Raw genomic sequence first — 26,223 nt, 5'->3', positions numbered from 1 at the left:
CCCTAGGCTGCCCGTCCCTGCACTTCTTTTACAAAACAACAACAAAAAAATACACCTTTATCTTCTTCAATCCACTATTGGTTGACCACTTAATCTAATCCTGATCCAGTACAGCAATTTTTCTTTTTAATAAAAAAGACCAAGCACTTTATTCCTTCAAAACACTCAGACTATATATACAAAATACACTTTACAGTCTCAGGAAGCTGGCTATCTGACTCTTTTCTTTACACTAATAGCATTTAATGAGTTTTAGAATACACAGTGTCAGCAAAAGGAGGAAGTAAGAAATGTGTAAAATAGTGATAAAATAATCTAAAGAGAAATATCAGCGTGCTGGCTTAGTCTAGCACATTGGCAAAGAGTTTCATTCACCAGGATGGTTACTGAGGGCATCATCATATTATATAGCACAGTAAAAGAATTGTGCAAGATGGCTCAAGTTATTCAGAGGAAAAAATACATGTATAACTAATATATAATACATTACATGTACAAACTATAAAATATTATGTATGTGTGCTAGAGCGACAAACTGTCCTGGTTTGCCTAGGACCAACCCAGCTTTAGTACTGAAAGTCCCCTGTTCCAGGAAATCCTTCAGTCCTAGGCAAACTGTGACACTTTGTCACTTTGTCACTCTAGTACCTACATATGTATGTAAGTAGAGCAACTTTTTTGCAAAGGGGGTATCTGAACAAGATAGAGTTGATATATTTTCCTTGTCTATTGCAATGTGAGTTGGCTTTTAATTAAGCATTAATTCCTTTAAAATATATCCAGAACAGTTGACTATTAAGTATATATTATAGAATTTTAGAGCTAGGTATTTGCAATTACTCAACTAACTTCACTTTAATAAATAGATTCGCAAACAATGAAGAAACTATAATTGATTTTTATTTCATCTCCTTTTAAATTTTATATTAGAAAGCTCTTCTTTGAGAAGTTTACTAAGGCCAACTGTTTCCAGAACTGTATTTTAGCCACTAAGAAATAGCACTCAAAAATTTCCCTGGTGGTGCAGTGGTTGAGAATCCACCTGTCAATGCAGGGGACATGGGTTCCTGGTCCGGGAAGATCCCACATGCTGCGGAGCAACTAAGCCCATGCGCCACAACTTCTGAAGCCCGGGTGCCACAACTACTGAAGCCCGCGCCTAGAGCCCACTCGACGCAACTAGAGAAAGCCCACGTGCAGCAATGAAGACCCACCACAGCCAGAAATAAAAAGACAGAAAAGAAGGAAGGAAGGAAGGAAGGGACGGCACTCAAAAAGTTAAAAATCTTGGTCAAAGTAATTGTATGTGTTCACTTATATATTCCTGGATTCAGTGAACTTGAAAACTCAGATTGCTGACCCTTGCATTTGGTTTTATAAATCTGGAGTATAGAAGAAAGCTTGCTGGGCTTGGGGTCAGAAACACAACATTCAAATCCTAGCACCATTACCCACTAACTATAAAATGTCAGGCCTGCTAACTAATCTTTATGAATCTCCAATTAGCCAAAAAACTGGGGATAACAGGACTTACCTACCTTGCTGAAGGGGTATTATGAAAATGATATAACAAGAGGTAATGTATCTAAAAATGCTTTATAAACCCTAAAATAATTTTTGAAATGAAACAGTTATCATAAAAATGTTTTTCAAGTTGTTCCCAGTGGATTAAATAAAAAATAAGCAAACAAACAAAAATACAAACAAATAAATATAAAGATTCCCTTCCATTGTGGGTAAGTTATTCTCAGAGTTTGGCCCATGGATGCTTATAACTGTGCAGGCCGCCTTATTCTACTTCACAGCAACATCTGCTGGTGAAGTCAGGAAGGTGCAAACTCTGGCGTGCATCAGATCCAAGACTTGGTTAACGACTCAGAAGAGATTCTTTTCTGATTTAAGATATGTCTCTATTTCTTGTTCCACATTTGTATTGACTTTTATAACATTATATTTAATTTTTCCCTATATCTATTAATATTCAGGTTGAATATTCTTAATGAGATTACTTTGGTAGCCTGTTTTCTAGAATATTTGATTAATAAATTCTTTCTCAACAACCTGTAATATGGTGAACTTAAAACCTTTTCCTTGAAGAATAACTGTATCATGAATTTTTAATGGCTAAGTATCTCCCCAGAAATTACAAAACTATACAAATGGATGTGATTCTGCCTTTAATATTTTAATATGGGCTTGGTATACAGCAGACGCTCAGTGATGACACTAACGATGATGATGACTATGATGATGGTGATAAAAAGAAGAATCATGGTAACCACTGATGAACTGTGGGCCCGGCACTGTGCAAAGTATAGCTGCTTTATCTATTTAAGCCTCACACCCACACTATTTGGTAAATATTATCACTGCCACAATAAACGGGAGGTCAATTTTCTATCTCAATTTCTCTGAGACGGCTCACCAATCAGTGGTTTGAACTTTGTCTCACATTGAGGAAGAAATGAGGTGAATTTATCATAATTAACTAGACAGTCTTTTCTAGGCTATTGCCAGGAAGTCAGAAAGGAATCTGGACTCTTGCTGAGACAAGATTACATTTCTTTCCAAAGACTTTCTACTTAAGTTTCAAATCATTTGAGGTCATCTTGTGATTTGTGCCAGAGGACCGTGTAAAAGGCATATTGACAGACAGGAATATTTCCTTATTATGACCAGATTCAGAAATGCAGATGAAAGGACGTTACTGTTTTTAGTTTTGATAGTAGTGGTGTGCATTGCATCAGAGTTCCAAATAAAAATTTGGAAAGGGTTTCCCTATAGGCTCTCAAATAGTCCCTTACAGTTGGTGATACCCTCATTTTAGGGATCACCAATAATATTGTCAACTTCCTAGGTGAAAGATATGCTAACTCATGCTGCACTAAGCATTGGTCATGCTTTTATATTCCAGTACTGGACAGGTTTAACAAAGCATCTTCACATAGCAAAGAACAAGTTTGAAGAATTATTCAGGACCACTGAAAAACAAATCTCCCACTCTGAAAAGGTTCTGATGTTACAAAATATTAAATTGCCCTGATATGATTTAAGCAGAAAACAAATTAATTACCCAAGGGACATCCTTGTCTTATCTTTTTAATTCAATGGGAAAGCATTCAACATTTCCTCATTAAGTATGATTTTAGATGTAGGTTTTTGTAGATATCCTTTATTAGATTAAGGATGTTCCCTCTATTGCTAGTTTGCTGAGAGGTTGTTTCTTTTTTAAATCACGAACAGGCTTTGAATTTTACAAAAGGAAAGGATATATATATATCTCTTAGTTATATACATATATATATTATATCCTCTTAATGTCTCAGGAAGTTCTCCAAAATTCCTAGGTTGCATTCTTTATTTTTTTCATGAATGGATACTGAATTTTATGAGATGCTTTTACTGATCAAATGACTTTTTTCCCTTTTAGTCTTTTACTATGGAGAATTACATCTTGAATATTGTCATCCTTGAATTCCTGGGATAACTTTTATAAAATGAGGATAACAATAATTCCTCCCGCATAAGCTATTAGGAGAATTATATGAGTTAAAAGACTAGTACCTGGTACAGAGCAAGAACTCAATGAATGTTAACTATTATATTCTTTATGCATTGCTAGAATCACTTTGCTAAAATTTTTGTGAGTTGTGCATCCTATAATTAGGATGGGTCTATATTTTCCTTTCTTATATTGTCCTTTGGTATTGATATCATGGCTATACCAGCCCTATAGAATTAGCTAGAGAATGTACTTTTTTTTAAATTACCACATTAATTTATTGTCAACACAGCTAAGTGCAGGCAGGCATATATAATAACATGTGTAAACTACCAAGCAAGAAGAATAAAAGGGACACTGTACTGTGATTCACCTTCAAGATATTGTGCACGTACTCATTAAAGTAATATTTTAGGTTCTGTTTTGTAGTTTCATTAATATTGTTATACAAAAATCTGTGTCCATACATTCCCATATGCTTTTTTCCCATCTTTATTGGAGTATAATTGCTTTACAATGGTGTGTTAGTTTCTGCTTTATAACAAAGTGAATCAGTTATACATATATATATATCCCCATATCTCCTCCCTCTTGCATCTCCCTCCCACCCTCCCTATCTTCTTTTTTAATTATATGAAAAAGTTTAGATAAGACGGTAATTACTCCTTGCATATTTGTTCTAATTTGCATATAATACTAAATGTGACAGGCTTTTTTTTTTTTGGTGGGTTGATTTAAAAATACCGACAGAATTGTCTTATTAGATATAGGGACATTCAGGTTCTCTATCTCCTTAGTGCTCAAGTATTAATACAAATCAAGACAACATTCTGCTCATGCCTTTAATCCTTTCTCCAAAAAGAAGGACTTTCAGAATTTCCTTCTTACTGGGAGAATTCAAAGAACACAAAACAGACAAATGGGGTCTAAGCAATTTGAATAAATGAATTCATATTTACATTTAATATAAAAGTAAATAGTATTACTCATATACAATCATTAATAATGGGAAGTAGTAAAACATTGGCTTGGAACTAGCCTTCAGGGATAAATATTTAACCCCATTTGACAGTCTCTCATGATTGATTTAAGCTTAAAGGACGCATTTGGTTTGGAATTAGGGATAGACGTGTATATAACACAATTGAAAAAATATGATCAATGGAATAACACCAACCAAGGGTAAGGGGTTAGCTGCCACTGGTACATCACAAGGCTTGCCTGGCCCCATCGGGTCTACCTTTTCATAACCGTTTTAAAATGAAGATAGAGTGGTTCTGTTCATAAAATTTACAGATGACAAGAACCTTGGAAGAATTGGGAGATATATTGAAATGGAGGATCATTATCAGTGAGATCTTGGCATGCCAAAGAAATGAACTGAATCTCTTAAGAAGTATAAAGGGATAAAAGTAAATATTTACATAAGGCTATTTTTTGGTACCCAGTATTAACTTACAACACTGCTGGCTACAGTCTTGGATTTTCGGGTTATCTACTCCTCATCCATGTGGTTCTGCTGAGTTTACTATCAACTCCTGCTCTGAGGGTGGCTCATGACCCTAGTCCGGCCCGTTGAAGTACTGTATCTCCTGGCAGAAATGATGGATTGGTTCAGAAATGGGCATGTGGTCAAACAGAGACAATAAGACTGGATATGGAGCTTCTTTTTCTTAACTGGTATTAATGATGATGTGAGCTCATGTGAGCTCTCATGATGAGAGAGGCCCATTACATGAAACATGAAAGTGAAACCAATCCACAGGAAGCAGAACCAAGTAATGACTTTTTGGGACCACATTTGAGTCCTGAATCAATCCATATGGGAAGTCTGATACATTCATGCATTTTTCAGTCATGTGTGCCAGTAAGGAGTTCCTCCTCTTCCTTCTTCTCTTCCTCCTCTTCTTCATCATCAGCAAGCTATTTATACCTGGGTTTCTGTTACTTAAGATATAACTAACTGGTAAAATGGGGTAATAATAGCACTTCTGTTATAGAATTCTTGTGGGGATTAAATGATTTAACCAGTATAAAATGCTTAGTACAGCATTTGGCAAAAGAGAGCATGAAATAAATTCTAGCCATTGTAGTTATTACTGTTATTATAATTATTATTGTTATCATTGAATGGATGACAATTTTGTGGGGATTCAAGCACTGCCTGGGTAACTGAGCTGAATCAACCTAAGACGCTACAATTTTACAATTCTAGTCTTATAAAAACAGATCAAATCAAATAACTCTAACACTTTAGCATTTTCTGCAGAAGTAGAAAAATGGGAGAATAAGGATTAGGATAATATAAATCAAGGAGGAAAATCGAAAGGGGAGAAAACGATATGTAAAGACAAAAGAAATCCCAATGATGCCTCCTAAGGCTGTTTTGCAGGGGATATATGACAAAGATTTGCAGAGCAGGAAACTTACTACTCAGAGACACAAAGATCCCTTCCGTTTTGCAGCTCAGAGTTTGATAGGCTTATGTGAGTGATTGCAGAGTTTTACAGATACATCAGTCCTAAAAATCTAACCCTGAAATATTTAGTCCCAACCTTTTATAAGTTAAATTTTCATTTATTTTATGATGATTTTCATAGTGCCAGATCAAATAAACGAAATCATTTATTTTAAATACTTGCAGTTAATTCAGAAAGTGTATTTTGCGTTTCAAAAGATTTCTTTGTCATTGAAAGTGCATTTCAAACAAAACAAAACAAAACAAAACAAAACAAATACATGAGTTAAGTTCTTGGCAGGTGCAAAGAGACAATTCCATTTTTTCCCCTCATAAATCAGTTACTTGCAAGCCTAACTATCATGGTTTTAAAATGTGTGGCGTGTGTGTTTGTAATTTCTATAAAATCTGTACCAAATATGTAGTCAAGGTGGTGAAAAAAGCAAATTGCTTTCCTGGACTTTTAGCAAATTTAGGATAATGCATAAAGAGAAATTAGCAATTCAGTCCTGTAGCCAAAGAAAATGAGAAATGAATAATATGTACTAGTAATATCAATGACAAGTCTTCAGAAGGGAGCACATGTAGAGTGATAAACTTCCACTGTCATGGTTGGGGTTCAGACAAACTGGGCATCTGGCAGACCACTGGGGTGGCTGGTCAGATGTCCAGGGTTGGGGGCGGGTACTAAGAACTCTTCTTGGGAATGTCTGGTATGGTGAACAAAATCTTGGTCCTTGGTGGGCTGTAGGAACTTTGAGGACTGGTGGACTAATTTGTTACTAGCCTGACTCTTGGGTGGATAGTTGAGCCCAGGGAAGAAAGAGAGAGTTTCAGATAAAATGGAACAACATATTCTACTGCGAACTCAGTACCATACTTTGACAGTGGGAGCCAAGCAACCTTGCTCTGGCTCTCTACCAAAGTCTAACACAAAGGGGAAAGACAGGTTCTCTTCCCCATCCTACCACAGTGGACTGAGGACTGGTGGCTTCTGAAACTTCAGGGGTAACAGCACAAAGGGACAGAGGCTGCCATCCCGGGCAGGACAGTGCGGGGCAAGTCCATTCCTGGGGCCTCCATGGTAGCAGTCCACAGAGTTTGCTGGGCTCAGGGTGGTAGAGATGGGCATCACCACACTATGCTGTGCCAAGAAGAGAATACTGGGGCCTTTCAGAAATACTTGGTCTGGGAGCACTTTCCAGAGGGCTGATGCTCCATTTGAGCATGTGGGCCTGTGGCAGTCAAATGTGGGCCAAGATACTCATGGACCTCAGACATTTATATTAATGAGGGCTGGGGATATTTGGGTACCTATCAAATAATACCATATATTGCTCTTTGATCCCAAACCAAAATAAAAGGTTTCCGTTAGATCTAAAACCAAAGGAAAACAATACAAGAAAAGAGAATATTCTGACTGCACTAACTTGATCTCTTTCATACAAATATGAAAGCATTAACAGAGATGTCCTGATTTGATACTTTATGGTAGTATTTAACACAATTATAAATCAGTCCCAAATCGTGTTCACATTTAAGAGGTCTTTACACATTCTCTGGTGTATTTTATCTAGCATTTTGTGCTTTTGGAAAACAAAGGATGAAGAGCTTTTCCATCTGCCACTGACAGCAGTGGGACGCGTTCCACTTAGTACAGACAGGTTCTGCACAGTTGGTAGTTGGACAAGATTACCAGAAGCACGGAAAAACACAGTTCTCCAAATGAGACACCAAGAGTTGAAAGGAAGCGTGCGACTCATCTAATGGGTCCAAAGAATTCATCTGCCTGGTGAAGAGACCCCGACTCAGCCAGCTCAAGTAACCTTATCCATGTTCCCCAGCCACCTAGTGGCAAAGCAGAGAATCTAACGTACCTCTCAATACTCAAAGTCTTACTTTCCACAAACCATAACTGCTTCATCAAAATACTTTAAAATGATTGTTAAAACACATCCCCAAGCTCAGCCTTTGCACCATACCTTGGAGTATGCTCTTTACTATAACCTCTGTGTGATCAGCCAGGAGGTCTGCCTTGGTAATTGCAGCCAGGGACAGGTAGTTGGACATATTCCTGCACAGTTCCTTGTTGCCTCTGTGGAGGAATTTCACTGCAATGGGGATGGCTAATGCCATCACAGGGGGCCGGTTGTAATTCTGAGGAAATATAAGAAATCAACAAATAATAAGTGGTTCATTCTTTATTCATTTATTCATTCATCCAAAAAATATTTATTGAGCTAAGCTCTCAGAGTGCAGCTGTGAAAACACAGGGCCCACCTTATTTTCCTTGTATTTGGGAACTCTGGGAACTCTTGTTCTTGTTAGGGAGACTTCGAGGCAAACTGGCGCTTAATAGCATAGGCTAATGAGGGCCATGATAAGGAATGTGCAGGGGGATAAGGGAGCAAAAAAGGAGCGCTTAATCCAGTCTGAAGGGGGTGTCAAGGAAGACTTCCTGGAGGAAGTGATGTCTTCGTTGAGACCTGGTGGATGAAGAGGAAATGGCTGGGAGATAGCTAGGAAAGGAGTGGACAAAAGGAAAATCATGTGTGAAAGCAGAGAGGTGAGAGAACTTGTGCATCTGAGGAACTGTAAATAGTTCAGTATGGATGATGTGGGGTACACATGGGAAAACTGGGGTAGGAGATGAGAGAGGGGACTGGAGAGGTAAACAGGCTTGATTATGAAAGGTCTGGCACCATGCTAAGGAGTTTGGAATTGATCTTTAGGGTGATCAGGAGTCACTGATGAGAGGAATAACTTAGATTTATACTTGAGAAAAAAAAATCTAAGGAATGTTGAATCAGTTGCTTCCTGACTGTATGTTAAAAACTAAAGTTTTGACTGAGATTCGGAAGGAAAAAGACGAATGAACGTAAGGCTAAAAACTAAAGGATTCTGGATCCTGAAATAATTCTCTTTTTGATGTACTTTGTGACTGAACATCAATATCCTTACATACACAATAGTGCCATCAGCATTCAATTACCTAATTAGGGAATACTATTTGGAAAATACAAATTGTTTTCTTACAAATGAATGATATGTCTTCCCTACCATTAACCATTCTAATCATCAACCCCACCTCTTAGTCTAACTATAAAGCAAAAGTTGCACAGTGCACAATTTGTTCAACTTTACATTACTACATTAGAAATAAAAAAGTGGTTGTTTTTCTCTGACTGTTCATGTGAAAAATGCTTCTATCTTTCTACCCATAGATTATCCCCTCTAATACCTCCCACAATTCTAGGTTTATGGCAGGTGCTCAGTAAACGTTTGTCAAGTTGAATAACTAATGAAGAAAATACAAATCTATAGTGATAGTTATGATTGGGAACACAATGTGGTGGGAAGGAGGAAGGGCAGGTGAGGGGGTTGGGAAAGGGCCTGCTCGCTCCCACCTTCTTGCTTGGGTCACCAACTGCCAGCAATGGCCTCCAGTGCTATCCATTTTCAGGGCTAGTTGATTGGGCAGGTGAGTTGTTACACTTAGCAAGTAGGACTTCCACGGCCACGTCCCAGGTACTTCTAATGAAGGCACTTATACCCTTAGCTTCACGGGCCGTCAAATGACTCAAACGTTGACCAACCAGAGAATCACATTTCCAAATGATAAGTTCAGGGATGGGCAAGTTACCCAATTATAATGGAGGAGCCATTCAAGGGCTCTGTGAAAGAGACCCTCTCTCTTCTGTCGTATTCAAAATGCTGAGAATGGAAGATCAAGAGTAGCTGTCATTTTGTGACCTCAGTAGGAGAGAATCTGTATGAGATTCAAGGCAACATGGATCTATCTGAGACAAGTTAAGAGAAACCTGGTGGCATCATTTGAGCCCCATGTATTAGGCTGTGCCTGAGGCCAGTTCTATCCCTAAATTTTTCTAAGTGAGCCAATTAAGTCTCTTGTGCTTAAACTTTTTTTCTTCCCAGTCCCTAGGAACAAAAATAGACCTGATAAATCCATAATTCATTCCTGTAGCTCCACCCATTTTTCAGATTCAAGAATCAGTCTGACTCCTGAGCAGAGAAAATACGTAATTCAACAACGTAAGCTGATGTCTCACCATGAAGTCAGCCATGATGAAAGCTCTGACCCTACTCCTTGGTGACAAATCATGTGTTTATATATCAGTTCCACTCAGTAGGTCTCTGTCTTATCTTTCTTAAGAGTTCCTACCATCTAACTATCAGAACCAGGGCCTGCAGCCAGACTTCTCTCAGATCAGGCTTTATCTAGAGTGTCTCCCCTCCTGGTAATTTAACTGTGCCTGATTAGACTGGGCCATTATTGGAGTGATGAGCTGTCAGGCATCCCTGGGAGGCTGGCTGCTCCCCGCCCTTCAGCATTAGAAGTCTGCCTGTGTACTTGGCTAGGCCTTACAGAACTGTTTGCATCCACTGAGGGAAACTCACACCGAGGGATTTCCAAAAGGCTGGTGCACAATCAGGTATGCCAATTTACTCTCTCACAGTGACAGTCTTTTCAGGTCAGACCCTTTCACACCATTAGGAAATCAGGAGCCAGATTACTAACCAGAATGTTCACTCATGGGCACAAGAGCAGATCAGAGCAAAGGAATATCTTGAGGGCTATTTCATCTAGGCCATGGTGAAACCTAACTGTCCTGCCCTACAGCCAAATCCCCATCTCTGGTGATTGGAACTTTCCTCTCCATCAGATTAAGTCTCTACCCACCCTTCACCCCCCAGACAGTGCTGAGTAAATGTGCCAAAATAATGACCCCGTACTGAGCATCCTCTTTTTGGTGACATGCACTTCAGACATGTGGTGTTTAGGAAGGCCGATTGATTTGTCGATTTTCTCTGTTATAATCTTATTCTATGCTCGCTCCCTTGAGGTTACATTTAGGTTATACCTCAATTTGAACAGAGTATTTCCCAAATGCTTCAGTCTCACTTATCAATTTCTTGGGTTGTCCCAATCTCTCCATAGTGTGTAGATTTTTGCTAGTTTACCTTTTACATGACATATCTTTGTCCCTGTCATGGCTGCCAAAGCTCTAGTTTTGAGAGTGGAACACAATCACACAATTCATCTCAGAGTTTTCCAACAAAGAATATCATGCCCCAGTTACTTTACCTTCTCTGTCTATAGCCAAAACAACTTGCAGCTAGAGAAGTATACACCTTCCATTGGAGGAAAATGTCTCTAAGCATATTGACCTGTAACTTTCTGAGAAATCACGATGGTGGCATTGGAAGTACAACTCAAGTGTTTCCTACTAATTGTGAACACAGACAGGCATAGTAAAAGATCAGTGAAAATCATATTCACAGCAACTAATGTTTTTAAACCTTGGGAATGAGCTAACACTTGCCAGCAACAATGAAAGAACAGGCTGTCTTAACCAATTTGGTCATATTTTTTTTACAACAATTCTAGATGTCTGAGGGAAAAATAGTGGGCAGTTATTGAAGTCTTTGAAGTGTGGTTCCAAGTGAAAATTATTAAAAAAAATTTAAACGTATAATATCATTATTAAAAAACAAAACAAAACTTTAACACACTCAATTTTTCTGTTTTCCTCCCACATATGTCATCTGGAAATCTCTCAAATGAGAAGAGAAGTGAAACATTAAGCAAAGAACAAATAGTTCATATAAACACCAAGGAATTGCCACCAAAGGCTCTCAATCTCTAAACAGCATCTAGACAGTTCCTAGTGTTTCAAGAGGCCATGGGCACTACTGACAGCAACAGGATATGAGTGAGGGGCTGCTAGGCCAAGGTGAGGCTGGGCAAACATGGGTCCTATGGACCTCCTTCCAATGGCTGAGCTTTGCTCTCAGGTGAAGCAAAAGGATTTGCTAATGCAGTAGATCTCAGGCCCCTGAAATTATTTTATCTCTATGATTATTTGGATCCCAGGAATGCTAATGGTATACATGCAGAGAAAGCCCCTGTGATTGCTCGTACAAATAAACCACTTTAACAGCAACTGTTAATGCCAGAGCTTATGCTAGATCTTGCCCCTCCATGCAGATGTGAGCATGATGGCATGTGTATCTTCTTACACACAATTCAATACTCAGTACTCAGGGAACAATTCAGTGAAGTACAAGGTAGCAATAAAGAATTGCTCATGGGGACAGTTATATCCAGCAGGAGAAGCAAAACAAGAGGGCTTTGTTCTACAGATGCCAAGAATTATATTTCTTGACTAGATTAGCACCAATTTGAGCTGTTGGTGGAGATTTTCCTTTGGAAAATGCACTTTGGGAAGGTTTCCCAGTGTTTTATAATTGAAAAGAATAAAGCTAAGTAAAAGAGATAGATATCTGAGGTGATAGCAACTAAAAAGCTCTTTGGTCTCAGGCCTTGAATTCAACTAAGAGCCGTAAAAGAGTAATCTCAAGAAAAATTAAATGCCATATAATAAAGTGGTTACTTTATTGTTTTTCATCCCCCATCATGGATCAGATAATCAAATTTTGGATTTATATATAAAATGCTTGGTTCTTAGAAGCATGGTTATATATAAAATCTAAATGGCATCCACTTAAGTTTTCCCAGTATTTTCTGACAGGCAATAAGGGAGTGGGTCTCAGGAACCTGGGGGGCAGGGGGGTGTCCCAATCTCCTCCCATTTCATGCCCCTGTCTTATGCAGCATTAAGTGAGGAACTGGTACTGGGGCCCACTCTGGGGTGAAGCACGGCTAGTACAAAAGCCAGAGGGCAGTCAGGTCACCTGAGCTACTCATGCGTTCATTTGTCCATTGATTAATTCATTCAGTAAATATTATCTTGAGCACCTACTATGTGCCATTCACTGTTCTAGGTGATGGGACCACATCAGTGAATAAAACTAAGCTTCTATTTTGGGCAGGGGGAGACAGGCGATGAACAACGGCTAAAATAAATAATTAAATGACAAAGGGTTGATGCTATTTTAGAGTTTCCTGCAGATGATGATAATGATGAAAATACCAACCAGAGCTAATCTTCATACTTCCTGTATCTTAAATATTTTATGTCTATTTTTTAATGTCTATCCATCTAATCCTCACCACAAACTCATGAGGCAGCTACTCTTATCTGCATTTTATAGATGAGGAAATTAGGGCACAGAAAGATGAAATGCCCAAGATCACCCTGCCAGTAAATGGTAGAGCTGCGATTGCCTGTGGAATAAACTTCTAGATGAACATGACCAGTCCTGCCTCTGAGAGCTGAAAAGGAAATGCTCTCAAAATTGCCTAAGGCATTTTGCATGCCAGCCAGGGACAGATTTTGAATCTTCATGCAGCATTAACTGGGGAAGAGGAAATAAGAAAACTGAAGCGTAGAATCAAGGTGAATGGACAGTGGGGGGTCCTTCTATAAAGAAGGAAAAACAGATACTTTCGGATTTTCCCACAGTGAATTTGGTGTCTATTTCAATTCTTCCCTCCTCCCTGCTTTGGCTATTTCCCTCTTCAAATGATCATCAACAGTGTGAGAAGATGTGGAGGAAGAGATAAAAGGCAGAGCTTACTTGGCATTAGCTCTGCTAAGCGATTTGGTTGGTTGGGGAAGAGGCTGAAACCACTGTAACTTGTACTGAGGAGAAAACTAGGCATTGGCTCTCAACATCATGATGGTTGGTCTGTCAGTTCTCTAGAATTTCATTCTAGCCCATCAGTTATGTCAGTAATTACAACCCCCTTGAGGTGCATGTGTATTTTCTTCAACCCTCTTCAGGTTTGGATTTATCCTAGAATGTAATGTGCTTTGTGGAGGGGGAGAGGGGTATCTTCTCTTTCAGGATTTTTCTACAGGCAAAGAAATAAGCACTGGCCAACTCCATATAGAACCCTGGTCAGAGGAAGTTGTGGTTTGAAATAGGTACTTCCAGATAGTGGCTGGATCACAAATGGAGATTGCTTTTATAATAAAATTGTTCTTCGTGAGCAGCAAGTATTGTTATGCCCATTTTACAGATGGCAGAACAGAGGCTTAGAGAGATGAAATAACTTGCCAGTCTCTTACCGATACGAGACCAAGAGTATCTGATTCTAAGGTCCTCAAGCTCTAAAGCCTTTTGTTCTTCTACCTCTCAGCATCTCCTAAGGGAGTCAGAATTTCAGACTAGGAGGTGATCTGAGGGCTCACCTGATTCATCCTTCATTTTACAGATGTCTAAGGACACAGGGTGGGATGTAGGATAGTATCACCCATCACAAAAGAAACCAGAACTCACAAGTGCATGCCTCATACATGTACAGATTCTGCATTGAGGAAGGTATAGAGGTGAATTCTGAAAATTTTAAAACTATTTTGAGGTAAATGTGGCAAGTTCATACAGTTAAGACCAAGAAAAGAAAGCAGTATAACCACTAATTATTAAAAGTAGAATTGGAATGGTCATCTGAAGTAGGTTTGAGTGTAGGTTGAAAAAGGAAATTTAGGGAAAAAAAAAGTTTTTTTCTTGTGTGTGTGTGTGAACATATTTAGCTTCAAATGACAGTGAAGTGGCCAGAAAAAATAAAAAATAGCTAAGAATACAGGCAGAAGAACTGGTGGGCCCTTGCTTGATCAGGTAGCGTGAAGCTGGAATTGCTTATCTTGGGAGGTAAGGTGGGTGGAGAGGGAATCTTTGTGTGTGTGTAGCTAAAAATGTTAAGTGGTTGACTTTAAAGTTGACCTACTGTTTTATTTTACTGAAAAAACAAAACAGAATATGAGTCATCTGGATTTCTACATGTTTCCCACAAGAACCTATCTTACAAGTAGGACAAAATCTTCTTTTCAATATTTACTGCAGGCCAAAATGTTCCCCTTAAAATCTGATTGAAAGCTAAATGCCAAAGCTGCAACCACAGCCTTGCCTTTGGTTCGTGGGAAATGACTTTCTGGGACCACACCCCTAGGGGTAGCCTGGACAAATTGCTGCACTTTGCTCTGAAAAAGGCAAGTTTACATTTAGGGCTTTCCATCTTCCATTATTACACCTTCTGCCTGCTCAGAGGGCACACAATGGACGCCCTGTGACCACACTGGCCCTACAGGCCGGAATCGCCCACTTCTGTGACTCACTTGTCCCTCTCAACCAAGACACCTAACCCTTAGCCCTTTTCTCTGTCCTTTCCCAAAATGTCAGTGCTTGTCCTCAGGGCCCTGCTCTCAACAATCTTACAAACTCATTCTCATTGATCAGCAGTGAGTTCCAAGTTTTTGTTTGCTCCCCACCATCCCCCTTTTAAAGTAGGAGACGTAATGCCTTACCCAGAATGAAACATCCCTTTATGTTAGACTTTGGGGCATTTTGGAAGGGCAGCCTGCTTAGTTCTCTGATCTGGGTCTCATTTCACAAATTTGGACTTTTGTACAATCTGTTTTGTCTACTTGGAATGTTCTCTCACTCCACTTTTCCTACCTGGTGAAATTCCCGATAATTGCTCATAACCCTTTCAAATTCGATCTCCATCCAGAAAGCCTTCCAGACTCTCTAGAACTGTACCAACACAGGAGCCGAGTGAACCTACTGAGCCCCTGAATTGTGACCAGTGCAAAGTAAGACATGCTAACACACACAATGGATTTATGAGACTTAGTATACAAAACAAGTAAAACATCTCATTAATTTTTACACTGATTACATGTTGAAATAATAACATTTTGGATATATTGGGTTAAGGAAAATATAATATCAAATCAATTTCATCTGTTTTCACCTCTTTTTAACATGGCTATTAGAAAATTTTAAATTCCGTTATGTGGCTCATGTTTGCAGCTTGCATTGTATTTCTGTTGGACAGTGCTGCTGGAATCTAGACCAGTGGTTTTGAAATCACAGGGGGAGCCGGAGAATAGGACTGATTTATGAGTTTCTGTCTGAATGTCTGTGGAGTGGCACTTTGGAGTGAAATAATCTAGGCTTCTGATGTATGTCAATAACATAGTCAAGAATAATCAACAAACTAGTGGTTGCCAGTGGAGGAGAGGAGGGGCGACATAGGGGTAGGGGAGTGGGATGTATAAACTATTGAGTGAAAGATAGGCTCAGGGATGTATTGTACAACACGGGGAATATAGCCAATATTTTGTAATAACTATAAATGGAGTGTAACCTTTAAAAATTGTATAAAAAATAAATAAAATTTAAAAATTAATAAATACTCAAGATAAAAATAAAAGAATAATCAATGAAGAAAAGGTGTGTTAGGTCTTTGTTGTTATATCCAAAAGCATTAATCTTCCATTAATTTCGCTGAAATACCCATCTCCTCCCCTCCCATCTCTAACCCTGGGGACAAAGGAAAAACAGTATGATAGTGTGTGTAGACTCTTTTGTTCAGTTGACCAGTCCCGGAACTGAGCAGACAAAATGCAATATGCTTCAGTTAAACACAGACAACTGTGAGAAAAAACAGAAGAAAGGAAGCTAATATTAGCTGCTACACACAGTGCTAAACACTTTAGCATAGCTGGAATTTCCTGACCTATGCTCAGCAGAACACTAGTTCTGAGGGATGTTCATAAACGTTGTGTTGGGGTGAGAAGGGGAAGTTACATGGTCAAATCAGACTGCAAAATGCGGTTCTAAACAAAGTTAACCAGCTTTCTTTATTGCAGGAATTTTCAGAGCCTTTAATGTGCTATGAAACATTGTGACAGATCAAAAGGGAAAAACTGAATTCAGTGTTTCCCAACTTATCTGACCACAGAATTCTTTTTAAAGAAACAACTATCAACATTACTCGTTGGTAAAATTTGTCAGACAATGTCACTTCATCTGCATTTTATAGGGAGGAAACTGTGGCTTAGAAGTTATGTGACTTGTCCAACATTTTAATTTTACATAATTAGTTCGTGGCTGAGCCAAAATTCCAAATTCATGTTTATGCCAAAGGGAAGAACTTAAACATGGTCAGAACAGGCAAATATTATTATAATGGAAAATTCACAGTACATATAGAAATGCACTTAAAAATGACTTAGCCACTTCTCTCCACATATTCCAAGCTCACTGCCCCTCAACTCAGACTCCACCCCCTCTTTGGTCTCCTTGGATGAAAGAGGTCTCCTTTTCTGAATTTTCCAATATTCCTCATTTGGATCTGGACACACAGTGCTTTATTGTTAGCTTTTTATATGTACACGTCTTATCTCTCCAAATAGATTAGAGCTTGCTGTGGTGTTACTTTGAATTCCCCTCAGTGTGTCTTGCATACAGTAGGGGCTCAGTACAACCTTCTCGGTTTATTAATTACCAGCCTGCTCAACTTAGCTATTGATGGTTTGTGGTGTCTTTTTACAGTATCTGAATGCTACAGAAACATTGGCTCACGGTTCAGAGACACCACGTGTTCCCCTAAGCTGCCAAGCCGGTCTCAAATAGCATGATGCTGAACACTGACATACCTGTAAAATGCAACTCATGATATCAGACGCGATTTTTGCGTGGGGAGTGTCTTCGTCTTTCCCGGATGGTCTCAGGTTGTGTTCCAGGCAGGAGTCCCAGAGCCCCACAAGGGCCTTTGCGTGCTTTTCAATCGACTCTGTTTCTCTGATGGCTGTTGTGATTCGTGTGATACAGATTTCAACCACTGCTTGGTCATTGTTATTGGTTTGGTAATCCTGTTTGAAAGAAAACCTTCATGTTAAATAATACTCTGGAAAGTTATTCTTTGAAGGACCTACAAAATATGAACTCAGTCACTTAGCAAATGGGTGTGCCATACTGCGGCTAAAGGATGAGGTTGTAAAGCCCAATGCAATACCTTCTTCTTTGGAGATGAGTACTTTGTGGACTAGGCAGATTTGCAAACGTGCTAAAATGGAGCAGGTTTGTACTATCACAGATACACAGACAGGGAGCAGAGAGAGTCCAAAGGAGGTTAATTATTCACTTGCATGTGGGTTCAAATTTCAGGCTATTTCAGTTTCTAAGTTCATTAGAGGTCAGGGTTTACTTTTTGCTCTGACATTTCAGCAACTTTTGTGAAATGTTTCAAATTACTCTCCAATTTCCCCTCAGGAGCATTCTCTCTCTGCACATAACAGAACTTATCATTTCATCTCTTCCTTTTCAATTCAAATAACTACCAAGTCCATTGTAGCTCTCCCCAACCAAATTTCCCTCCATTCCCCTATTTTAATTCTTCCTCAAATACCTAATGATCTTTATGGAGAGGTAATATGACCCTTCAAAAAATCTAAATGTGAAAAATAGGTCCATCACTTTAACTTGGAAAACTGGCCTGTGAACTCTGCGTGGTGGATTGGCAAAACTGAACACAAAACAGAGCAGGGAAGAGCTTAGACTCTTGCACCATCATGTGCCACTAGAGCCAGGAAGTGGTGGGGTTTTCCTGTCCAATTACAGGCTCTAGCTTGATCTTTTTTCTACTCTTACAACTAATGTTGCAGTAAATATCTTATGCGTGAAGCCCTCTCCACGCTGTAGATTATGTATAGTCCACATTCACCAGAAGTGGAAATTTCTGAGACAAAACTCAGGAACATTTTAAGGCTCATGATACATACTGCCAAACTATTTTCCAGAAAGGTCTTACTGATTTATACTCCCATCAGTTGGGTTAAAGCAAGCTCTGCCCATTGTACGTTTGCAAGAACAGAGTATTTTTAATTTTTGCTAATTTGATTGGTGAAAAACAGTATCTCATTGCTGTTTTCCTTGGAATTTCTTGATGAGAAGTAAGGTTGAATATTTTCACATGTTTATTTGTCATTTGTATTTCCTCCTTTGGGAACTGCCCACTGTATCTTATGTCTATTTTTCCTTAGATGACTTCATTTTTTTTTGGTCCTTCTTTGGTGAAATAATATCTTTTTCTATTAAGGATATTATGTCAAGCTTTGGAAAATTGGTTGGGAATATGTCCCCATGTTTCATTATTTTTAGTTGTTTTGCTGCTCTTATTGACACGCTAAGGTTTTGGATAGCCAAATCTATCAGTCTTTGGGGACTTTATTGTTTTTCCTTTTTTTAATTGGAAATTAAAGTTGGTTAAATTATTTAGTTTTTTGAAAAGATAATACATGGACATGGTACAAAAATACAAAAGACACAAAGAAAAGATTTACACTGAAAAGTCAGTCTCCCTTTCACCTCAGTTCCCTTCCCTGGGGAAACCATACTCACCAGTTTCTCACGTATTTGACAGATGTACTCTATGCTCATACAAATCTCCATCTACATGCACTCCTTCCTTCCTCCCTCCCTCCCTTCCTTCTTCCCTCCCTTCCTTTCTTTGTGATTCCTTTAATAGCGTTTTATTAACTTCATGTTTTCTTTATTCAAAGGTTTAATAAAAATTTACCTGGAGACTTCCCTGGTGGTCCAGTGGCCAGGACTCCACACTCCCAATGCAGGGGGCCTAGGTTTGATCCCTGGTCAGGGAACTAGATCTCACATGCCCCAACTAAGAGTTCACATGCTGCAACTAAAGGATCCTGCACGTGGTAACGAAAATCCTGCATGCCACAACTAAGATCCGGCACAGCCAAATAAATAAATATTAAAAAAAGAAATTTACCTGTATTTTTTCTACATTAAAAAAAATAACTCAACAACATTTAATGTTTAGTATTTTAGAAATTAATCTTTTAACCATTCACTTAGCTCTTGAGTCTATCTGGCATTTATGGAAGTAAGTAAAGATGTACATTTTCTACGAATTAGCTCATCTAATTTTCCCATCATTATTTACTGACTCATTTCCTAGTTATTGTTTTATGTGTATATCAGGTTCTAATTCAGGGCTGTCTCTTCTGTTTACTTGTTCAATTTTGGGTTTTTTTTTTTTGTCCCTCGTAAGTATTTATTGTCATAGGCTTGCTCCATTAAAGTCACAGCAGTGCTACCTACACACCAACCTTGCCACACAGTCCCCACTGGTGGGTTCCAGTCCGCGGTCTCCTGGAGCTGAGGCCTAGCCGTGCCACCAGAGGCCTCAGGATCGGCCAGTCTTGCCTGGTTCTCTGTTCATGCCAGCAGCTCCCCCCCCTACCTGGGGTGCCCCCGCCAGGTAGTTGGAGGGCCGGTGGGAGGAATGCAGGCCGACTCTGGCCTCTCCCCGCCGGAGCGGAGCCCTGGGGGGCTGGAGCCGGCTCTCCCGGCCCCTCTGTGGCTGCCTTGCTCCTGGGCTGCACTGGAGGCTCCTGCCTGAGCCGGGAAAGTGAGGGCAGACCACCCCACCGGGTCCTTCCCTGTCCCGGCAGAAGGTGCTGAGAGTCCAGCCCGGTGCAGAAGGCACCACTCTGCCTCCCTTCTGGGAACAAGCGCCCTTCTGCCCCAGCTACCTGGAAGCCACTTTAGGGAAAGATGGTCCACCTTCTGGGCCTTAGAGTTGTGCCCCACGTAAATGCAGCACCTGCCACTCCTCAGGCCTTGCTGAAGAGTCCCGGGTGCCGTGTGCAGGTGACCGGGTGGCCCTGAGGCGAGGGGAGTTCACCTGTAGCCACCTGCAAGCTAGCAGCTGGGCGGTGCAAGATGCGCCTCAGCTGGCCTCAGAGTTCGGGCTCGGGAACCACCTGTGAACCCTGCTCTGCGTCCGCCTCCTGTAATGGCCGTTCGACTCCCCAGGCATAATGTGAATCAATGAAGTTGCACTCCGAGGGCCCCCAAAAGCAAATTTCACAACACTGTGTGGCCGTTTCCAGGACTAGAAAGAATTCAGTGGTCCTCTTGGGGCCGTTGTGGCCGAGGCCCAAGAGCCAGAGGTCACGTGTGCTGTACGTCACCTCACACACTTACCTGATGACCACAGGTGCAGGGAGGCCTTCCACATTCCAGCTGAACTGAAGGAAAATGAGGACACAGGTCGAGGCCAGGACGGCTGCTCACGTGCCTGTCCCTCTGCTCCCCACATGCCTCATCCCAGCCCTCCAGGGACCAGAAAGGTCATTGTAGGGCCCTCACTACTTGCCAAGCATAGCAGCCTCAGGAGGTCAGTAATCGTCATTCTTGTGTTTTTCCGATGAGACCGCCCTGGTGGTGAGTGGGGAGCTGAGCCAGAGAGCAGGGCTTCCTTCTAGAATCCCATTTATTTTGGCATCTGGCAGGTCTGGTGAACGCAGCTCAGGTCAGGTCCGTCTCCAGGAGGATTCTGAGTTTGGCAGAGGCTGGAGCCCTGACGGGCAGCCCCTCACTCAGGCCATGCTGCGGCTTAGCGGCACGGCAAAGTCCTGCGCGTGCTCCTGCAGAGTCCGGCGGGCAGCCGCCTGGGCCCTCTTCTCCCGCGCCGCCCCTGCTGCAGCTTGGTCAGCCTCTGCTCCCGCCGCTTGCAGGCCTGCAGCTGGCGCTGGGCCTTGTCCAGGGCGTCAGGTGCGGCCTCAGCCCGCCGCTTCCAGAGCAGCCGCTGCTCACCCGGTCGCTGGGCTCGTTCTGGATGGAGGCTCCGGCGGGTGGCGGGAGGCACAGCATGCCGGCCGAGGGCGAGGCGGGCCTCGGCTCTAGAGGCGACGGCTGCCGGTTCCCGCTTGGGTGCCGGCTCAGTGCTGCAGCCCGCTTCATCTGCCTGGGCCCCCAGGGCCCCCAAGAGGTCTGAAAAGGCGATGCTCCTCTCTCAGTGGGGGAGGTAGGCAAAGCGGCACGGGCTGAGACCTCTTCCGCCGGAAAGCAGGTGACGTCAGGAGGTGGAGCCCGAGAAGTTGGCATTGTGGGCCCTTGGCCCTCAGAGCAGCGCTTCCTGCATCACCGGAGCTGGCTGACTTCAGGAGGTCCAGGTGGGTAACTGTGCCCCTGGGTCCTGGTCGTTGGGCGCAACTTGGAGAAGGACTCAGATATTGTGGGAACTGCTCCCTCCTTCAGCCTGTGATACCCACTGATTCCCACCAGTTCAAAACAGTTGTCCTCAAAGTGTTTGAAGCAGATGTACTCGGATGCCGTGTCCCACACGCCTTGGCCACTGGGGTCCAGGCGCTGGCAGTTGGCCAGCCACAAGCCTCGCCTCTGGTTGTCCTTCTTGGGAAGCCTGTGGAAGGAGATGCCACGGTTGCGCGTCTCGCACGTGTCCCGCGTGCACCTCCCGGCACGGAGCAGTGACGGGATGTGGTCTCACCGTTGCTGCGCCGAAGTCTGGCGAGGTATGATACCGAGCAGTTTAACTCGTCTTTTTTTTTTTTTTTAAATTTATTAATTTTATTTACTTTATTTTTGGCTGCGTTGGGTCTTTGTTGCTGCGGGCAGGCTTTCTCTGGTTGCCGCGAGCGGGGGCTACTCTTCCTTGCGGTGCACAGGCTTGTCATCGCGGTGGCTTCTCTTGTTGCGGAGCGCGGGCTCTAGGTGCGTGGGCTTCAGTAGTTGTGGCGCACGGGCTTAGTTGCTCCGCGGCATGTGGGATCTTCCCGGACCAGGGCTCAAACCCGTGTCCCCTGCATTGGCAGGCAGATTCTCAACCACTGCGCCACCGGGGAAGCTCTCAAGTCTTCTTAATTGTAATATTTTTTCTGATCATTCTCTTGGGTTTACTAGAAAGATTTCTGTATTGTATCTGTACCTTTTATATATCTCATGGCTTATTGTGTCAGCTAGAATTTCCTAAGCTATTTCACATTAAAAGGATAAAAGAAAGAATGCGGTTTAGTTTCTGGTTTTAGTTCCTGATTTTTGACATATACAATTTTATGGCCAAAAGTAAGAAAATACTGTGTTTTAAATCATATAGATGCACCACTTTCTATTTTGAAAGTTTAAATATTTGTTTTAATTTTTTTCATGTCCTCTCAGCATCTGTAGAGGTAACCAAGCATTTTTTCCTTACCTGGCTTATGGATGTGAAGTGTTACGTTATCATATAGTATGAAATTTCCGGATATTAATCCATCACCGTATTCCTAGAATGAACACCACTTGGTTTGGTGGACTGTTTATTATATTTTCTTTTACCTTCCTTCTTTGTTGGTGAGTGTATTTTTTATTTTAATGCAGCAGACTTATTACTTGTGCCAGAACCTATATAGCAAATAGGTACTTATAGAGCCAAGTCATAGAGGAAAAAGGGAATATTAGAGGGCAAATAAGTGATGCTGACTTTTCCAAAAATCTCTGCAGCAATAGAAAAACCAAAACCACCCTTAGGGGAGAAAAATAACAGAGAACACCATTGGGCTAAAATCACTATCTTTGGCCATAACTGTTCTTGTAAAAAGCAGTTATTTTAATGGCATCATCTTCAAATATGAAGCAGCATCATATTGGTTACTTTATGTAATAAAGGGACTATACATAAAATCAGATGAAACAGAACCAATACCATAGACAGAAGGAAGCCTGTATTCCAACTGTAAATGCTAAGATGGTTAATAGGATTGCTCCATAACATTTTCTCTAAGCTCTCTGGACTCCAAGAAGAGGAGGAAATTGTGTACCACAGTGCTTCTGGAACATATAATTGTACCTGGTACATAGTTGATGCTCAGTAAAGGTTCATTGGTTTTATTCATTCATTTATTTAATTTATAAAAAATTGAAGTATAGTTGATATATATATCACAATATACAATATTATGTTAGTTTCAGGTGTACAGCATAGTGGTTCAGTATTTTTGCAGATTATATTCCATTATAGGTTATTATAAGATAATGGGTATAATGCTATATAGTAAGTCCTTGTTGCTTATCTGTTTTATATATAGTGATTTATATCTGTTAATCCCATACCCCTGATTTGTCCCTCCCTTCTTCCCTCTCCCCTTTGATATCCACAAGTTTGTTTTCTATGTTTGTGAGTCTGTTTCTGTCTTGTATACATTCATTTGTATTATTTTTTTAGATTCCACATATAAGTGATATCATATAGTATTTGTATTTCTCTGACTTATTTCACTAAGCATAATATTTTCATTGGTGTTTTTTTTTTTTTTTTGCGGTACGCGGTCCTCTCACTGTTGTGGCCTCTCCCGTCGCGGAGCACAGGCCCTGGACGTGCAGGCTCAGCGGCCATGGCTCACGGGCCCAGCCGCTCCGCGGCATGTGGGATCTTCCCGGACCGGGGCACAAACCCGTGTCCCCTGCATCGGCAGGCAGACTCTCAACCACTGCGCCACCAGGGAAGCCCTTCATTGGTTTTAATTGAACAGGAAAGAAGATTTTGTTGGTACTAATTTTCAAAATTTAATTATGTGAAAAATATATTTATGAATCTTAATTTAAAATTTAATTTAAAAAATAGGAAATAAGAAAAAAGTCTCCCTTTTCCCCTACTCATTACCCTCCCACAAAGAACCAAGTTATTACTTTCTTGTGTATCCTTACAAAGATTTTATATACATATTCAAGCAAATGTACATATGTACGTAGAGAAATATATGATACACATACATACATACATATACATATATACTCCCCCAATCCTTATTTTACACACAGATGGTAGCAAAATGGACATACACATCTGCATCTTGCTCTCTCACTTCATACCGAATCTTGGAGATCTTTTCAAACTAACATATGAAGAGTTTCGCCATTCACGTTTATGGTAGGATAGTATTCCAATGTAAGGAGGTACCATAGTGTATTTAATTTGCTCCCTATTGATGAACGTTTAGGCAGTTTCCAATCTTTGGAATTATGAAAAAATGTTTCATTGTCTAACCTCATATGCAAGTTACTTCACACTTACAGGAGCATGTGCATAGAACAAATTCCTATAAGTAGAAGTAGATTGGTGTCTCTCCATTACTCTTCTGTTTTATATTTTTTCTTGGTTGTTATTAAGACTACTGTGAGAACTACTACTGCTACACAGAGGAGCTATAGAATCAGCTTGTCTAGTTTAGAGAGAAAATTTCTGATGGTGTTTTTATTAAAATATTTCTACTAATTTAGGGATAACTGACATATTTATGATGCTGAGTTTCCTATGTAAGAATATAGCATGCCTCTCTACTTTCCAGGTCCACTTTTGTGTCCCTCAGAAAGATTTTAAAGATTTCTTAATCTGGAGCATGAACATTTATTCATGCAGATTATTTATATATCTAGATACTTTATCTTTCTGTTGACATTCTAAATTGGTTCTTCTTGGTGACTATTTCCACTAACTGGTTATTGTTATATAAAATCTACCAATTTCTGCACACTAATTTAATACCCTACCAATTCACTGAATTCTTTTAATGTTAGAGTGTTTTCAGTTGATCCTCTTGGATTTCCAGATATGTTCTCATGTTATTTGCAAAAGATGGCAATTTTACCTCCTCCTTTTTAAACTTTTTGCTAATTTTATCTTGTTATTAATTGTTTTGGCTAGAATCTCTAGAAAAATGTAAAATACTTACATTATATTAGAAAGTCTTGTATAGTTCCTAACTTTAAGGAAAATACTCCTAGGATTTCTCTAGTAAGTATTATGCTGTTTTTTTTATAATGTTAAGATATATTTTATAATGTTAAGAAGGTACCAATCTATTCCTATTTTATTGAATTTATCTTTTAATCAAGAATGGATAATGAATTTCATTAAATGCCTTTTTAGAATTTATAGATATATTATTTTTGCCCTTAGATCTATTAATATGATAAGTTATAGACACAAATTTCCTAATGTCAGTTATCTTTGCATTCCTGGAATATATCCCATTGCATCCTGGGAAATTAATGTTTAATGTGCTACTGGGTTTGGTTTATTAATATTTTATTTAATAATTTTGCATCAATATTTGAGGGATTTGTCTTTATCTTTGTCAGGTTTCATACCAACTTCATGACAATTTCATAAAAAGATTTTGGAAGATCTTTCTTATAGCCTTACTTAAATTTTTTTTACTTTCATGTATTATGGCCCAAGAGAAGTGAATTAAAATTTCCTACAACTAATGTATCTTATCTTTTTTTCCTGGTATCTCCTGAAGTTTTCATTTTATGAATATTGTTGCTATATAATTTGATGCATAGATATTCTTAATCTTTATAACTTGTGAACCAAATCCTTTGTAAAAATTTCCTTTCTTTGTCTCATTTAATGTTTTTGGCATACATTTTTCCTTGTCTGATATAAAGATCATGAGTTCTTTCTTTTGGTTTGCATTTTCCTAGCATCATTTGCTTATTTTATCCTTATTTTTAACATTTCTTTTACATACTTTTACATTGATTTACATCAAATGAATGGCTGTTAATATAACTTTGTATAAAATTTAGTAGTCATTATTCAATGCTTCTTAATAGCTGAAGATATGCCTAGTATATAGGGTATACAAAAATAAGAAGGTAGTACTTGATCATCATATGATTCCAAATCATTCTGTCAGCACTTTTTTAAAATTAATTTTTTTTTTTTTTTTTT

The 26,223-nt window shown here is 40.0% G+C and overlaps 1 protein-coding gene and 1 pseudogene across 7 annotated transcripts in view; both read right to left on the bottom strand.

Moving 5' to 3' along the window:
• VEPH1 (ventricular zone expressed PH domain containing 1) overlaps positions 1–26,223 on the bottom strand; it is a 282,767-nt gene that overhangs the window by 230,255 nt on the left and 26,289 nt on the right. For all 6 annotated transcript variants that reach the window (XR_014294337.1, XM_082624456.1, XM_082624457.1 and 3 more), the window contains exons 3-4: positions 17,333–17,548; positions 7,943–8,117 (exon numbers count right to left, since the gene is read on the bottom strand). Coding sequence is in view for 5 of the 6 variants with exons in the window: in XM_082624456.1 (XP_082480582.1) it covers positions 7,943–8,117; positions 17,333–17,548 (391 nt within the window). In the remaining variant the exon portion in view is untranslated. The remainder of the gene's footprint in view (positions 1–7,942; positions 8,118–17,332; positions 17,549–26,223) is intronic.
• On the bottom strand, positions 21,086–24,354 carry LOC309806535 (THAP domain-containing protein 7-like; annotated as a pseudogene). Its single transcript has 2 exons — positions 24,350–24,354; positions 21,086–22,013 (listed from the first exon to the last, which is right to left on the bottom strand). The product of its transcript is annotated as a THAP domain-containing protein 7-like (transcript).

This window comes from Mesoplodon mirus (genome assembly GCF_964341445.2).
Source record: "Mesoplodon mirus genome assembly, chromosome: 6".
NCBI classification, from domain to species: domain Eukaryota; kingdom Metazoa; phylum Chordata; class Mammalia; order Artiodactyla; family Ziphiidae; genus Mesoplodon; species Mesoplodon mirus.
This window is presented reverse-complemented; position numbering and strand designations above follow the sequence as displayed.